Genomic DNA, 18073 nt, shown 5'->3' with positions numbered 1-18073 from the left:
GAGGGGCCCCGGCGCCCGGCTCCGCCTCAGGCGGCCGGAGCCGCATCCCGGACCTCCGGGCCGCTGCTCCGGCGCGGGACTGCGGCGGAAAACAAAACGCGTGGGCGGCGCGCGGTATTTTTAGGCGCGGAGCTGTAAAGCTGTCAGCGCCGCAGGTCCGGCGGCGGTCGCTCCCCGCGGGCTGCCGCTTTCGCTTTTGTTTCCCGCTGCCCGTGTGCGAGCGAGCGAGCGAGCGCGCAGGCGGGGGGGCGGCAGCGCGGGGTCCCCGCGGCCGCGGCGGTGCGCGCTCGGCCCCGTCTCGCCGGCGCGTTTTTGTTTGCGTGCGCTTTGCCGGGAGCCGCGTCTGAAAATTCCGTGTGAAGAGCTGCAAGCGGTTTGGTTTTGCATTCGCGCTTCTTGAGCGGAGCGTTTTAGGAACTGCTTCTGTCCATAACTATTTCAGCTTTTAGAAGAGTTACTGTTTTGCCTCGTAACTCAAACAATTCAAACCTTTCTGCTGAGCTGCATCTCAAGACTTGTAGAACATGATAAGTGTGTTTCCAGGTCGCCCCTGTGGTTTGTCTGCCACTGAGAGCCCGGCCGACTTTAACGTTGTATCGGTGAATTCAACACAGGAAGAAAAGTAGAGGCCTGCGTTGTCTGTGCTGCTTTTCCCTCCTTTTTTCTCCCTTCCTATGCCATTTGTGTACTCCTGCAGTCCGTTAAAATAGAAAATTAATATCTCCTGACTTTCCAGTTAATTGTCAGCAATAAATCTGTTTGGGGTGTGTTTATTGCTTCACATATTATACTTGGATTTTTTGCATTGTGTTTTCAAGCCCAACTTGGTTGGACTCCATCAATTTAAGTAGATGTTGGATCAGGCCCGTCTTCTTTTAAAAGTATTATTGGCAGTGCTTTATGCAAGAACGTAGCATCTTGATAATGTAGGAAATGGGTGGGCAGAGGACAAGATGAGAGCAAAAAGAGAATTGTTATGCAAAGAGGAATTTTGCTATCATGAAAAGAAATTGCTTCTGTTAGTGTTTGTGATATTTTTGTAGGTTTTCCTTGATTAAAAAGGACTAATAAACTTGAATGCAAGAAAATTCTTTTTTTTATAGGTAAGCCATGGCAGACTTTCCTTTTTTTTTTTTTATCAAAGCAATAATAAACGTTTTAGTAGTTTTGAATATACAGTTCAGAAATATGTAACTTAACTATGCTTTGTTGAAAAGTACAGTGTTTTTGTCCTCATGAGTCAAGGACGTAATCAAATTAGACAAAATCCAAGTCTGAAATAAGAACATTAACATACATCTTTTTAGAAGGTTCTGAGGTCTTTTCCTTCTAATTCACTAAAATGGGAGCTGTGTAAAGTTATTAATTTAAGGGAACTGCCAAATAAAGATGGCTAAATCTTCTAAACTAGAGTTTCTTAACTAGTTTCCTTTGGGGTCTGATGGTCTCAAATATTCTTCTTGGGGAAAAACTTTCTTAGCTTAATTTTGTCTTGACAGTACTATTTAAGATCAGGTTTCATTTGTAGCTTATTTCACATACTATCATCACCAATTAAAATATTAAAAGCTTTCTGGGAAATGGAAATGCTAACAGAATTATGCACTTAATCCATTTGACTTGAGACGCTCAAACTTTTTAGCTTTGGACTAAGGAAGTTTTCTGAGTGTGCTTTACAAGAAAGGAAAGGAGGCAGAATGGTGTTTTTGTGCAAACAGCCTTTTCATGACAAGTTGTAATTACTAGGATACTGTGTGTAATAAAGATTAACAGTTTCCACTGTAAAATACGTTTCTAAAATATTTTATTTTCTCTTTGCTTTTATGTGTGCAGATGCTTTTTTTTTGGTGTTTAAAACTCTTTGGCTATTACTGTTGTTAGTATATTAAAACATAATTCTTAAATTAAAAATATCTCCTTCAGACAACAGGAAGTTTAAGTTTGGAACTTGCCCCTTGCATGCCACGGCTCCTCAATGGGAAGTGTGTGGCATACTTTTTCTCATTACTTAAGTTTGGTTAATAAAATTAAAAGCAAACGAAAGCATGCTCAGTAGGTCCTGTTTAAACTTAACACTGCAGTCGGTCTGATAATACTCTCCATAAAGCTGGAAGTGTTGCAGTGCTGACTGTGCCGGCATTATCGATGAGAGTTTGGGGGAAATGTCTCACTGAGGTTCAGAAAAATCCTCTCCCTCCCCCTGCCTACTTAAAAATGCTAGGGACAGGAGAGGACCTTTAACAGAGCACTTGGCCGGATAGCCTTTCTCATTTAAAGTAGCAGCAACAAAGGCTTGAATATGTTTTCTCAAAGTTCGATTTAAACCTTCTTAATTCTAGCATTAGTATATACAAGGGGAAGGTAAAGCCATTTTAAAATACTAGCTTCATGTGCATATGTTAATAAATAGAAACATGGCTCTTAGGGGAATCAAGGTCACGGCCGCCTTTGAGGTTGTACCCCTTGGGTGTTCTGTTTTTAAATGTCTTGATTGCATTTTTTTGTAACTAGACTTCATAATTTTGTAACATGCGTTTAAGTAATCAGTCCTGGTGACAAGTAGTAAAAGGTTTTGTCCTGCAGTGTATGAATTAGATGGCAATGCAGCCCTCAGTTTACTGATTCAGTTGCTCTAAGCTGTGTTCAAATGCAAACTAGAAGCAGATGTACTAGTTAGTTTACTGAGCAGCCTTTCTTAGGCCTTGGGGGGGAGCGTGGCAGAGAGCCTGCGTTCGGGATGGTTAGTCTGGTCTTGGAGTTTGCAAGCCTGACTGGAGCTACACGGACTTCTGCAGCATCTCCTCTGAGTTCCTGCCTGGTGTTCCCAGTGAATTCTCACTAACATCTCCATCGGTGGTAACCACAGGAATCACTTTATTAACTTCTGCTAACTACTCTGCATATATATCTCAACACTTCCTGTGCGTTTTAGTAAGGACTCTTTCTGAATAGTTTGTTGTCATGTAGCCCTGTATTTTTGAGATACATTTCCGTCATTAATAATTATTTACAATCTGCTTATTTCTGAAGATGATTAAATGATCACTTTTGCTTCAGTGGTTGTTGTAATGAAAATGTAATAACTGTTTGTATGCAGTTCTGAAAATGGACCTATAAAGTTCATGTTCTTTGCTCAATCACAGTTGCTTTGAAGTCTAGTAATGAATTTATTCTTTTTATTTCTATAAAAGTGAAATGGCTGCCTCTTGTGTTTTTATAGATTGATTTGGATACTATTGATGTCAGCAATCTCAACAGGCAGTTTTTGTTTCAAAAGAAACATGTTGGAAGATCAAAATCACAGGTGAGAAAAAGTAAAAGTCTTTCTTATTCAGTATTATTATTTTATGGTCAGCGTTAGAAATACGTCACAACTGTGTTTCTACTATACATGCTACTGCTTACAATATTTGTGTCTTCTGTGTGGAATAGTTGCTAAAGTAAGTGTTGGGCTGATTGTGGCTACCCACTTCATTCAAATGTATTTAAATCTCTAAGGTGCTAGTGAACTGGTATTGAGCTTTTACTTTTAGAAAGAAGGAAGGAAATAAGCATGTTTTGTTTTTGTTCTTTTCTAGGTTGCCAAGGAAAGCGTCTTACAGTTTTATCCAGAAGCTAATATTATAGCTTATCATGATAGCATCATGAAGTATGTCTGTTTTTAAGCTCTAATTACACGTTTTGATTTGCAAATACTGGGTTATTTAAATGCTACAATGGGGTGCTTTAAGATATTTTACAAAGCTGTTTCAGTAAGAAGAAATAGTTGTAAATTTAAGACTACACTTGAGTGGGAATGTAGACTTTGCATGAATTTTCTTATGCTTTGTTAGTAAGCTGTAGTTACTTGTTTGTGCCTAATTTCCCCTTTATTAACAACAATTAATATAGAAGTTTCTACACTGCAAGGATGCCCCGATATTTTGAGCAATAATTAGATGAAAATAAATGTGAATGCTGAGTCCACGATCTAAACAAAACGTGAAGTTTCTGTATGTGTGTGTGTAAGTGAATATCTTTTATACATGTCCAAAACTGTTAAAGTCTAGTTAATGTCATAGCGATCCATAGAAAATTAGTAAAGCACAAAATCGTGTGCCTCTTCATTAGCTATTTCCCATGTTTTAATTTCTATTTTTCCAGTTTCTTGAAAAGTCGTGCCCTTTTAATATTAAGGTTTGAGGTGTGATGTTGCTGTTGTTACTCATCAAAACATTGACTGGTTGCATCCTTTTCCTGAAACTGTAAAACTGTTAATCCTGTTTCCTCTTTACTCGTGCTCTTCTTTGCCATCTTTTTTTCTTTTTTTTTGATTAGAAAAATGCAATGTAAAATATGAAAGTGTCAAGATTTTAAAATCCCATGTCTTGACTTTAAGTGTATGGAGACACAATCAAAATCAGTTAAACTATTGCAGCATAATGAATTATCAACAGTCTGATGAGCTGTGGTAATTACAGTGTGAACCTTTTAGCCTCAGCTGATGATTTTTAAGGTCAGTTACTGCAGCTCAGCCAATTGACTCATTAGGTCAAAGCAGTATAATTACTTTTTTGTTTTCTGCCTGTTTCATTGGTCAAATTAGTACTAATTGGAGTAGCTCCTTTCCAGTAGTATAAAATTCATGCTTTTACCCAGCTTTAAAATGGTCAGAAGACATGTGGGGTAGTTAAAGGCTAGTAGTAAATATAATATGTGTAATGTATCATGTGAATATCAGTCTACTTTGCACACGTGTAGTTTCTGTTGTGGCATAATAACCAACAACTTTCATATACTGTTTTGAATATTGTTTTTCTTTTCTGTAGCCCTGACTATAATGTAGAGTTCTTCCGCCAGTTTACATTGGTTATGAATGCTCTGGATAACAGAGGTGAATTTTTTACTATGCTTTTATATTTGAGATTAAAATGCTATTAGTACTTCTGCAATGTCAGTTAAGTGACTGGTGTCCTCTTAATCCATCGGTAGTTTGATTAATACTTGTGTGCATCACTAGAAATTTGAAAGTGTAGTCAATGCTTTTACAAAGTAAAGTAAACGTTAATTTTGATGTTACTGTTTTATGGGAACAGATGAGTATTGTATGTACATATATAACTTTCCAGTTGAGCTTGCTGTATTTAATAGTGTCAGTCTATTTTGCATTAATTACAAGATTGGCTTTATTAAAAAGCTATAGTTCTGTGTACAATGAAATAAGGCAGATTCTAGATAAATATTTGCATAGGAGGCTGGTTTGAGTCTGGAGAAGTCAAATGTTTTTCTATTTATTCAAATGATTTTTTGAAAACTTCATTTTGCAGCGGCCCGTAACCATGTGAACAGGATGTGTCTGGCTGCTGATGTTCCTCTTATAGAGAGTGGAACTGCAGGCTACCTTGGACAAGTAACAGTTATTAAAAAGGTTAGGTTGTATATTACTCTTTGTCTCTTAAAGTTTAAATCACTGGCTATTTTAGACAGCCAAGTGTTGGATATTTTGAGATACACTTCCAGTTCATCTGGTAATAACATATACTCTCAGTAGCCTTCACAGTGTGACAAATAAATATTTCACTTTTCACCAGGGAGTGACAGAATGTTATGAATGTCATCCTAAACCAACTCAGAAGACTTTTCCAGGCTGCACAATCCGCAATACGCCATCAGAACCGATCCATTGTATTGTGTGGGCCAAGTATTTGTTCAAGTAAGTCATTTTTTAAAGAAAATAGTTACTGTGATTCACAGTTTTCTGGTTTTTAAATGGGATGCCTACAGTCTGAGAAACAAAACGGACATGCTTTTTTTTTGCAAATGATTGTGGATTGTCGAGAAATCTTTCTGTTGTTTCACCTGTATGTTTAATATAAACATAGCATGTCTGTTAGTACTTAGGGCTTGTTCTAGTATCACAGAAAATCTGCAGAGAAGTTTGGTACAGCACTGTGGGTTGTTAAGAGCTTACTTTATCCTTCACTTATTTCCTGTGAAGTTAACACATTTTTCAGTATAATTATTGTATCAACAGTTGTAGAGTTTGCTAGGATCTTACAGAGGGGGTATAGGCAATGCATTCAGTAGTTTTTTATATATATATATATATACACACACACATATATACACACACACACACATACACACACACATATACATATATATATACATATATATATATATATAAAAGTCTAAATGAACTATTGAGTAAGTTATACAGATCTGTTTTACTTAATTTTTTTTTATTGGACTTTTTGTTTTGTCAGTGTTAAGTCTACATGTGATGAATTCCAACAATTTAAAAAGCAATGTATGAAGTGGTGCTCTGGTAGTAAGAATTCTCAGATGGATGCATGTCAGTTAGGAAATATTTTAGTATTTAACCAGATGTGTTGAAAATCTAGTGCTATGTTTTTATTTTTAATTATTATATAGCCAACTCTTTGGAGAAGAAGATGCTGATCAAGAAGTCTCTCCTGACAGAGCTGATCCTGAAGCTGCCTGTGAGTGTAATATAAACTGGTAGCTTACTTGAGTACTGCCCAATTACTAAAAGTTCTATTTCAGAAATTATGACTTGTTTCCATCCATTTCTTAAAGTTAAAGTTGGACAGTTTAGCTCTGTTTCCTTCTAAGAGGATTGCACTTACAATGCCCATGGGCTACATGAGTTTGGGGTGTGTTAACAGTTGTTTCCCTTACAGGCCTTTTTGTACACCACAGATAATTTAGTGCCTGCTTACTACCACTTAATAGAAATATGAAACAATTTCAGTGTCTTTTGGTTTCCTTGATATGTAGTGTGTCACAGATGTTTAACTGTGGCCAGCGTGCAAAAAATACTCTTCAAAATGGCCGTTGGTTTAATAGGCTCGGTTATCAGAACTGTGGCTGTATGGGCAGCCTAAAAGTTAATAAAATGATTTGTTCAGCTGTTGTGAAAACTCTTTTACTACAGTGTAATACAGGTCATTGGCATTCATTAGTTGTGTCAGAGATAATGTGGGTAGAGCAGCTGTGAGGAACAGTCATACCCTTACTAATTATAAAGTTTGGGTTAACACATCCAGGTGTAAGATATATGATTTAGGTGAAGAGGCTTTCACTATATATTCAGAGACTCCTGGTGCCTGTGGAGCAAACTGTCTTCACCGTGTGTGCAGAAACTTGAAGTGCAAAGTGAACTGGAAGTGAAAAATAAATATTACTCATCTTCACAGGGTGGAGATCCTATATGCTTGGATTTGAGGGAGTGCTTCCTTCCTTGCAGCTGGGAGTCTTGTCCTTTGAACTGAGGACAGAGAACTGAGCAATATTTGTAGTCACTCTTCATTTTTCACTCCTAGCTGAGAGTTTTGCAAGGGAATACAGGGATTATATATGAACTCTTCTGGTCTGAAACACTTCCATGTTTATATGCACAGGAAATATGCTCATTTTGAGTGATGTTTTTGTACCTATCCTGTATTTTTTGTAATGACAGTAACTGTAGTTACTGTATAGGTGAATAAGCATCTTCTGCTTCTCCTTTTGGATCCTTTGATAGGTGAATGGATTTGAGAGAGCAGGCTTAGGGGATCCTCTGATACTTCAGATTCTCTGAACATCGGATGGTATTCACCCACCAGTATTCCTCCAGGAAGTGCAGAATGAAATAACTGAACCTTGTGAGAGTGGCCCATAACTCAGTTAAAACAACTGCTTCTGGAAGACTTTAAGATAGCAGATGCCATGCTACTTTTTTAAAGAGGGATTCCAGGGAAATTCCAGGAACTGAGCTGTAGGCTGATGCCTGTACTGAGCAAACTAGCAGTAGCTGTAATGTTGGTTAAAAGCAGTGGACATAAGTGGTGTGTCAGGGAAGGGTCAACACAACATTTGTAAAGGGAAGTCGTGCCTTACATGACTATTCAGGTCCTTGAAGGAATCAGCAAACCTGTGGACAAGCATATCTGGTTGACAGTTTTGAATCTCCAGAAGGCACTCAGGAACTGTTGGTGAGGAACCTGAAGGAACTAAGTGGCCATGGAAGAAAGATAAAGGTCCATCCTTATGTGGATAAAGTACTTAAGTGATAGGGATTAATGGTGAGTAGAAGAGTCTCTCAGGTTGTGGATGGGACCAGGTCTGTTCAACATACATAATTAGACAAAATCATTCAAAATAATAAAGATGAGGGCTAACTGCAGAGTGTTGCAGAAAGCTGCACAATACAGAATAACTGGGAGATAAAATAGAGGAATTTTGGTGCAGATAAATATTAAGTGATGCATCAGTGAAGAAGGTGGGAGCATTCCCAAATTTACATATAAAATGATGGTCTTTGAGTTGACTTGTTCCTATTCAGTTGAGATTTTTATAGATAGACTTATGGAAACATCAGCCTGCTGCTTATTAGGAATCACAATTGCAAGTGCTAGACATGACTGGGAAAGAAACAGAAAATGAATAGTGTCTGTACACATGGAATTTTTTTGTATGGTTATGGTCCTTCCATCTCTGAAAGGATATGGTAGAACTGGAAAAGGTACAGAGAAGGGCAGCAGGGAGGATCAGACATGGGAAGCTGATTCTCTGTGTTGAAGTTCTAACCAGCAAAAGAGACTACTAAGAGGGGATGATTAGAGGTTTATGAAATCACAACATAATGTGGAGAAAATAAATGGGAAACAATTATTCACTGTTTCTGCCAATAAAGGATTTAGGTGGCATCAAGTTAAATTAGTGGATGGTAGTTACAGAAACAAACAGGAGCAGTCAAGCTGTGTCTAATTCAACTTTTGTTGGGCACAGTAAAGCCATGTTATGGTCCCTGTGTAATTTTGTTTATTGACTCTAGGGGAAGTATTTGGTTGTGGATTTGGGGGGTTTTTTGTTTGTTTTTTTGTTTTTTAATTTAAATACTTGGTTAACACTCTGTTAATAGGGGAGCCAGCAGAAGCGGAAGCCAGAGCACGAACATCCAATGAAGATGGTGAGATTAAACGTGTTTCAACTAAGGAGTGGGCTAAATCAACTGGATACGATCCAGTTAAACTTTTTACTAAGGTATCATTTTTGCCCCCAATAAATGTCTGTATTCGAAGTGTGTGAACTGCTTTAAAGTTAACCCCAAACACAGTTTATATGCGTACTGCTAGCCATCAGTTATGCAATTATGTCATGACTTCCACCAGTTTTGCTGTAGTGTTGGTCTGTAACAACACTTGGTTCTTTTATGGTGTTCCATCTGCGTCTGTGCAGCAGCTGGTTCCATATTGTACACAGAAAGCTTCCTTTGAATTACTTCTAATATAAAAAATTCAAACTGTTGAATCCTGCAGGAGTTTCACTGTGCCTAATCACAACCCAGCCTGAGGGTGAAACAGCTATCATTCACCCCCAGCGTATAATCAGACCCTGGCGTAAGGAAATACAAGCTATTTTAGGAGTTTTTCTTCTAAAAAGCTGCCACAAGTGGATAAACAGGAAAGGAGTATGGGATACAGTATTGATTGGCAGTAACCATTTTCCTTGGAATTGGATGCTCATTTGTTCATTGACATATAGATAAGAATATCTTAGGGAGAGTATACAAATAGTTGCAGTGATGGCTTCAGTAGGCAGATGTACCCACTGCTTGGATTATTGTTTCTTGACTTACTTTACCTTTCAAACAAAAAAAAAATCATCAGAGCTGTGTCTCTCTTGTGTGAAGCAATAAGTGTTAGAGGATGGGGAATAAGAAATTTTTTGTACTTTTGTACCTGTTTTTTTTTTTTCTTCTGTGTAGTCTGATTTATTTATGCAGTTGAAAATATTTTCAGGGTGAGAAGCAAAAACTTCAAAGCAGATGAAAAGTAAAGTACATAAGTCTTTTTTTCTTCCTCTTTTTTTTTTTTTCATATTTCCTAGCTTTTCAAAGATGACATTAGATATCTGCTGACAATGGATAAGCTGTGGAGGAAAAGAAAGCCTCCAGTGCCACTGGACTGGGCTGAGGTACAAAATCAAGGTAATTGTTCCCCTGCCCTGGTATATCTGTAATTCATACCTCCTGTTAGTTAATGCATCTCTATGATATGAACATTTTCTCACTGTCACAGTTTGAGTACTGATAATGAACATATTACTTGGTTGTGATTTCAGCAGATTTTTATTTCTTCTCTACATAGAAAAGAATTTTTCTAGAACTGTTTTGGAATTGTTATTTCGGATACTCTACTGGTTGTGCAAAATTCACATTTTACAAAATTGTATGCCACTTTATTCTGGGACGCCTTCCCATACACACAGATACATTTATCTTTTAACAGCTGAGTTTTGCTGAAAATGTACAGTTACTATAACTAGTGCATGTCCAGGCGATCGATGTAAATACAGCTATAGACTGCAGTTTTAAATGCAGATTTGTTGTAAAATGTTGGGGCTGCTGTTGTTTAAGGACATTGCTTTTTGGTTTAGAAAACATCTAATTTTACTGAAATTGGAAAACGTAGCTCTTTGAGAGAACTTCTTTGGGATTTCTAAATATTTCTGGTCTTAATTATTTTTTCTTTTCCCAAAGAGAAGAATGTATCTGACCAACAAAATGAGTCCTCAGCAGTCTTGAAAGATCAGCAGGTTCTGGATGTAAAGAGCTATGCACACTTATTTTCAAAGAGTGTTGAAACCCTGAGACTTCACCTAGCTGAGAAAGGTGATGGAGCAGAACTTATATGGGATAAGGTTAGTTCCCCAAACACGTAAGAACCAATTACACACTGTGTATGTAGTACAAATATTACTGGACTCAAAAGTTTCACTCCAAAATAGTACTACTTTGAACAAAAATGTCTGGCATCTCATTAAAAACATTTTTTGTATGTAAACCAGTGTATGCTTTAGACACTTAATGTTTTATTATTCATTTAGTCTAAGGATTAAGTATTGAGATGAAAGGTAATAACTTTAAAAAGCACAACTTCAGAAGTAGTTGTCATACATAGCCATTTCATTTTTCATTTTGCTCTAAAATATGTTCTTATACAGTGGTGTGTAGCTAGAGTTGTGCACTTAGTTGTACAGAATAATTAGCTTTGATCATGGGCATGTGATGTAGTATGAGTTTCACTGAAGAAAAATGAAAAGCAAAAGAGTTGCCTCAGTTTTAGCTCCAGAGACAGTGTGATCTTCCTGCTGTCAGCTGTTATTTGGCATAAAACAAAAAAAGTAACGTGTAAGTACAGAGGAGACAAGAGTAGAATGGTATTACAACAGATAGTGAAATACTTGTTATACTGTGACTTCGGAAACATCTGTTTTTGAAACGGAGCATAAAATATTACAAGCTTTAGTACTTAAACATTTTGAACATACAAGACACTTTATTAACACTAATATGCTAATTCAGTACTAAATGCTAAATACAATTTTTAAACCTGTATTTAAACTACTACTGCTCTGCCTAAACATACCATTTGAAAGAGGCAGTGTATTAACTTTGAACTGGATTTATACAGACGCTTTCTTAAAGTGTATTTAAGGTAATAATTTTAGAAACCATCTGTTGCAAACTTTTTTCCAGTATATAATCTGATTTTAAATACTTTTGCATTAACTTCTTGTCAGGATGACCCTTCTGCAATGGATTTTGTCACTTCTGCTGCAAACCTCAGGATGCATGTTTTCAGTATGAATATGAAGAGCAGATTTGACATCAAATGTAAGAATAAAATATACCTTCACTTTACTTAAATAGAAAGATATCTAAAATTTCTAGTCTTCATTTACTGTTAAAAATCTGCATACTCTTGCTTATTTTGCAGCAATGGCAGGAAATATTATCCCAGCTATAGCTACTACTAATGCAGTAATAGCTGGTCTGATAGTGCTGGAGGGTTTGAAGATTTTATCAGGAAAAATAGATCAGTGTAGAACGGTAAGTGGGAATAAGATATTTTTATTTTGTTGTTATTCGTTATATATTTAACAGTCGTGCTTAACCTGCTTTGACTAGTGTGCAGTTTTATTCTCTGTCCGTTGTTGTTACCCCAGTAGATCCTGAATGTGCTGGGAAGTTTCAGCGGCAGTGGAAAGAGAAATGGAAGTCTCAAGGACCCTTAAGTTCTTTCTGATGTTGTGAAAATTGGCTGCTGGGTAGGAGGGAGAGAACCAGACTCTGACACCACTTGAAACACAGCTGTTTCATGTTACATGTCTATTTGGCAATAGCTGGTCAATCAGCACAGGTGTCATTGTGGTCTGGCCATAATGTGCACTTTCTCCTGCTCAACAGGCATGTCAGAGAGGATTAGGGAACAGAACATCCTATGAGATTAAGAATAAATCTCTAGGAAACTAAGCTTTATTACTGTTGTTACTTAAGGAATAATTTTTTTCTTCTTCCTTCAAGATTTTTCTGAACAAGCAACCAAATCCCAGAAAGAAGCTGTTGGTTCCTTGTGCTTTGGATCCACCAAATCCTAACTGTTATGTTTGTGCAAGTAAGCCAGAAGTGACTGTGAAACTTAATGTACACAAAGTTACTGTGTTAACGCTCCAAGATAAGGTAAATCTTATTAACTACAGCTTTTATTTTGATTGTAATGTACATGATTAAAGTTGTGTTTTGTTAAATATATTTTTCACTGTACATTAGCTGTTTATATTTGCTCTATACTTTGCATTTCTCTCAGCTACAAGAAAAGCTAGATTAGTCAGTATCCTTCTGACTCCTGTGAAAGAATGCTTGTATTTTGTATTTTTTTTGATCTTTTTAAAGCCCACTCGTACCAAACAGCAAAAAATTCAATTTGTATTTCAGTTAAAAAGTATAATGGCCACATTATAGTGTTGTAGTAACAACTGAATTGTAATTCTGTAATTTTTTTTGAAGTAGTCTAAGATTTTTTTCAGCATAATGTCTGAACCTCTGAAGGAAAGATCACGGGTTTTTTAGATGGTTTTTGTAGTGGCTAGATCTTGTGGTTTCAAATAGCAAAAAGATAATTACTTTGTTCATGGGAGTAAAAAAAGAAAAATAATAATTTTATAGGCTTTAGCAGATGCTTTAATGAACATGGGCTGGGATAGGAAAATCATCATAATTTAAGGTTATTTCCTTCATAAGTAGTATATATAAGTAAGATAGTAATAGTCATATTCATATTTTCAGATAGTGAAAGAAAAATTTGCTATGGTAGCACCAGATGTGCAAATAGATGATGGGAAAGGAACTATCCTTATCTCTTCAGAAGAAGGAGAAACAGAAGGTACGCATACTGAAACTTTTAAATAAGAGTAAATAAAAGCTAGGAAGTAACTAAGATGTACAGAATAGAAGTATAGCATCCTGTGGACTAATATTTGAAGAGAACTGGACTTGCGTGTATGTAAATGGCTTGAGAATAGCTAATGGTATTGTCCACATGCCTATGAGTAGTGTTTGGCTTTCCTGTATAAAGTTCTTTCACCTTGAGCATCAGAATTCCTTCAAGAGTAAATACTCAGCTATAGAAGTGCTCCAGTTACCTCCTCCTGTTTGTAATCCTGTTCTTTTTCTTGTTCTTAGATTCATAGATAGGATCTTTTTATGATGGATGATGACTGATGCTTGTAGACACTATTGTAATACAAATATTATCTTCTCCAGACAACGTTCCTAAATGTAATAATAATGAGGTGTTTGAACAGGATGCACGAGGGGTAAACAAGTTAAACGTATAGGTTTAACTCCCCATAGGCTTAAATGCCAGCTTTTACTTTAAATATAGCCGATAAACGTTAGTCTTATTTTCCTACATAAAATTTCTGGAGTACTCATTTCATCAAATTTATTCAAGTGTAAAGGATAGTTTTGAATTTTAATACTAAATAAAATCTTAATATAGATACCCATATACACCACAGTATTTCACTATTTTTCTAGCAAATAACCATAGGAAATTATCAGACTTTGGAATTCGAAACGGCACTCGACTACAAGCGGATGATTTCCTCCAGGACTATACACTGTTAATCAATGTGCTTCATAGGTAAGGATTCTGAAATAATTATTTCATGTATATGTTTTAAATAGTTTCATATGGAATTTCCAATACAGAATTTTAAATTCACAATAAAACTCAAAGATTAAGCTGCTGAAAGTAAATATTGAGGTTAAAGAGGAATTTTTTTTATTAATTGACATAATTAGAGTGTTTTTTATTATAACAGTAATTGGAAAAAGTTTATTTTATTTGAATTGATGTGGTCATTACATAAAGTAAAAATGCAGTGCAAAACTAAATTTACTTTTGGGGCTGCCAACAAGTGAGAAACTGCAGAGGATTTAAAACAAAGACCAAAAAACCCTGCTGAATAATAGATCATCTGCCTGACTACCTGTGATCGGATGTAACAACACAAATAAAAATCACTTTAAAATAATTGGCCTGTGTTTTTAACGGTGGATAAGAGGTATACATATTATATACAATAATTTAACACACTACACTTCCAGGGAAAATAGGAGTGTGAAATTGAGGAACAAAAGTAAGCTCACGTAATGTGTGGTTTTGTTTTTTTGGTTTTTTTTCCCCCTCTCCTAAGCATTTTAAGGCATGGCAGTGGGTGAAACGGTGTTTATGAATAGACAAAACATAAATTATGAAGGAGGACTGAACAGGCTTTCCTCATTTAAATTTTTTTTTTCTTATTTTGTCATAGTTGTAGGGTGCTCTAATAGTTGAATGAAGTATATATTTTTTAAAAAGCCAGTTTTTTATTTTCATTTAGTTATTTAAAAGAATATGGATTTTTCCACAGTGAAGACCTAGAAAAAGATGTAGAATTTGAAGTTGTTGGTGATGCCCCTGAAAAAGTTGGCCCTAAACCGCCAGAACCAACACCCAAGAACATTACGAATGGTAGTGATGATGGAGCGCAACCATCAACATCAACAGGTAAATAATAGAAATTAATATTAAACAAAATGAAATGCAGTCTTTCAGTAGTGCAGTCTGATTAAAACATTAGTTGTCTTTAGTATTAGGTCATAACTTCTTTTTGCCAATATGAAATGAAGAGGATCTAAATTACCTCTGTGTGTTATATTTACACATATATGTTCACATATACGTATGTATATTGGTATATATAAATATATAGTTCTACATATATGCATTTTGTATATATAAAGAATAGTAAAAATGTATATTTGAGATTGTTATAAAGGTTTACAGTAATACACCTTGAAATGATATTATTTAACTCGCAGAAGATTGGGGAGGAGGCTGGATTTGGCTGATGTGCATCATTTGCATAGTGATTTGAATAAAGTCAGTCCCATTCTATCTGATGGTCACTCTGTTACTTGAAGAAAAAGATGATTTGTCAGCTTCTCCTGGCAGATTAATACTTTTTTGCTGTCTTTGATCATAGTTAATTTTATTAATTTAAGAAGATGTAATTATTATTTACTTACAAAATAACTTAATTATTTTTCACCCCTCGAGCAAAGCATGGCAAAAACAGTATTTGTTATCCAGGAAAAAATACCATCGCCTTCCTAATATAGTGTTTCTTTAAATCTATTCAAAATAGCTTGACTCAGATGACTACAGATATTTAAGCATTAAAAGCTAATGTACTGGAAACACCTTACTGCTACATAGGGATAGCATATAAATTTGAATATTTGTTGTGACACACGTAAGCTGAATATCTGTAGTTCTGTCTTACGCTTTGGGATGATGTTCATTTGCCTGTCAGATAGTCCTGTTTAAGATACCTGCATCTTACTTGTCTCAGGGGAGACTAAATGTTAGAGCATTGAACTAATTTATTTAAAGTTAAATAAAAACTCATTCTAGAAAATAGCATAAAATTAGTTTTTACAGTGAATTTTTATTTAAAAAGAAAAAAAATTGATCAGGTTTCTTGAAAGTTCCTGTCTGGTTTTATTTTTCCCTTTTTTATACTATCTGTGGATATCCTTTAGGTCTTTTTAAAAATCTGCTCCCCCTTCCACTCCTTTTCTTCTTCGTGTTCTCTCTCTCAGGGAATTTGGCTTCTGGTGGGAATTCTGTTGAATACGCTAGTAAAGGTGAGGCTGGACTGTGATTCGGTGTGTGTAAAGGTTCTTTCCTCAGGGACTCCAGCGATAGTATGCAATTCTTCTGTTTTGTATGTGCAAGAAAATCTTGCTAACTAATGCATTTCCCGTATTTTTGGATGACTGTGATATTTTCACCTCTAGTGAAGAGGTAGAAACGTGAAAAGCCTTTTTTATGTGGATTTCAAGGAAATTGAAAAGTATTATTGCATTTGAATGACACAGGATGTGGACAAAGAATGCTGCAAGATGTATTTGTTGTATTAGAGATATTCTTATTTTTGTTTTATGACATGAAATTTGGGTTGAGGGTAAACTATCCTTGCAGTATCCATTGGAATTAAAAACATGTATTTTGCAGCTCCAGATCAAGATGATCTATTGATTGTTGATTCTGAAGATGAAGGTCCTTCAAGCAACATTGATGATGATATGGAAAATAAAAGCCGAAAGAGAAAACTAGAAGATAAAGAGTGCGTCAGTACTAAGAGAGTGCGTACAGAGCAGACAGAAGAGCAAGATGAAATTATAGCATTAGACTGAACATGCAAATGCCCCTTGACAGAATGATTCAGATAATGTAATACAGTAACAGCATATTATGTTGGGGGTGTGAAAAATGTCCAGAACTAGGCTAATTTTAAGACCTTTGTTCCAAGGGAATACCAAACCGCTGGCTTAAATAATTTGTGTCTGTTCTTCTTGATGATAAAGCTTTCATCTCAATAGACTCTTTAGAAGTTTTTCCATATGGTATATTAAATGTAGTAGAAACATAGTCTATAAAAACTTACACATAAGCATTTATGTAAAAGGTCATGAGAAAAAAAGCATGTTATTTTTGTGTAAATACCTTTTAGGTATAATTCAATAGGACAAAGAAAACTACCCTGGCTTAGTAAAGGGTCATCATTTGATACCCAAATTTATAAGGTGTTTTTTTTTTTTTTTTTTTGCTTGAAGAAAAGTATTTTAGCCTAGTCCTAAATATTTTTCACACCCTGAACTCAAGTAAAGGACAAAATTCACTAAAGCAAATTAGTGCCATGTTTTAACAGTGTTCTTAAACTTCAACTGGCACTATGTACATTACTGTAAAACTGTTAATTTACTCAAGTTTTTCAGCTCGTACTGCCTGGTATGTCAGTGTAAGAAGCAAAATTTTTGTGTATTGTTACAGTTTCAGGTTATTTATATTTGATGTTTTGTAAACTCAGATACTACTACTATACTGTACATCTGATGGACCAAATAAATGACATCTGAAATACTTGCTATATTTGCTTGCACAGTCCAAGTTAATGCTGATTTATGGGATTTTACAATGTATAGCCTTCAAAAATTACTGTACTATTTCCATTTTTTTAAACATAACCTAGCAGTACAGGACTTAAGCTTCACTTGTTTGAGGTGAAAGGGGATTTTTTTAATAAAACTTTTGTGAATGTTTTTTCTTCCTGGACAATCAATTATTGGCCTCTTCAGCTGGAGCACTTACACCACCATGTACAAATGCTTTCACCACTTCATGCTTTTAGAAAGAGAAAGCACTGGTCTTTTATATACTACACTTTGTGCACAGAGCAAAAGTGTTTATTTTTAGGAGCAATATCTTGAAGCTACTGCATTTTTGTAAATATTTAGGTAGCTGTCAAAATTATCAGTGTCAATTCTTAGAATACACTAATCCATCATAACTACCATCACCATGCTGAAATTACTTGCAGACTTTGGTGTATCAATGAACCAGAACTGCTTTTATTAACATTTAAGTACTCAGTGTTAGCCTTAGAGAGCAGAGATATTAAGCAAATGAGATTTATTCTATTTTAGTTTGCAAAATGACTGAATTTTAAACAAAATATTAACAATGGAGAAGGAAGATATAAACAAAACAAAAACACCTCTTTAGATTTCAGTTCTGCATCTGGTTCTGCCTAGTGCAAAAGCCACTTTTTAATCAGTATTAATTTGCCAATGAGGTGCAGAACTGTAGGATTCTACAGTGCAATTAATGTTTTATCTCTTCTTTTAGGTAAT

At 35.6% G+C, this 18073-nt stretch overlaps 1 protein-coding gene across 1 annotated transcript; it reads left to right on the top strand.

Annotated features, from left to right (window-relative positions):
• The first annotated feature begins 524 nt into the window (after positions 1-524).
• On the top strand, positions 525-17482 carry UBA2 (ubiquitin like modifier activating enzyme 2). Its single transcript, XM_026059785.1, has 19 exons — positions 525-599; positions 2746-2856; positions 3221-3304; positions 3579-3649; positions 4809-4873; positions 5307-5407; positions 5571-5692; positions 6415-6482; positions 8906-9027; positions 9874-9973; positions 10526-10686; positions 11569-11662; positions 11766-11878; positions 12353-12508; positions 13115-13211; positions 13868-13973; positions 14746-14882; positions 15980-16024; positions 16395-17482. Exons 1-19 carry the CDS (start codon positions 525-527, stop codon positions 16574-16576), a joined length of 2010 nt encoding a protein of 669 aa, XP_025915570.1. The 3' UTR covers positions 16577-17482.
• Positions 17483-18073: the final 591 nt, after the last annotated feature.

The sequence above is a fragment of the Apteryx rowi genome, unplaced genomic scaffold (genome assembly GCF_003343035.1).
Source record: "Apteryx rowi isolate R43461 unplaced genomic scaffold, aptRow1 scaffold_1, whole genome shotgun sequence".
In the NCBI taxonomy this organism is placed as follows: Eukaryota; Metazoa; Chordata; class Aves; order Apterygiformes; family Apterygidae; genus Apteryx; species Apteryx rowi.
Note: the sequence above shows the minus strand (reverse complement) of the source record. Positions and strands in the feature narration are given on the sequence as shown.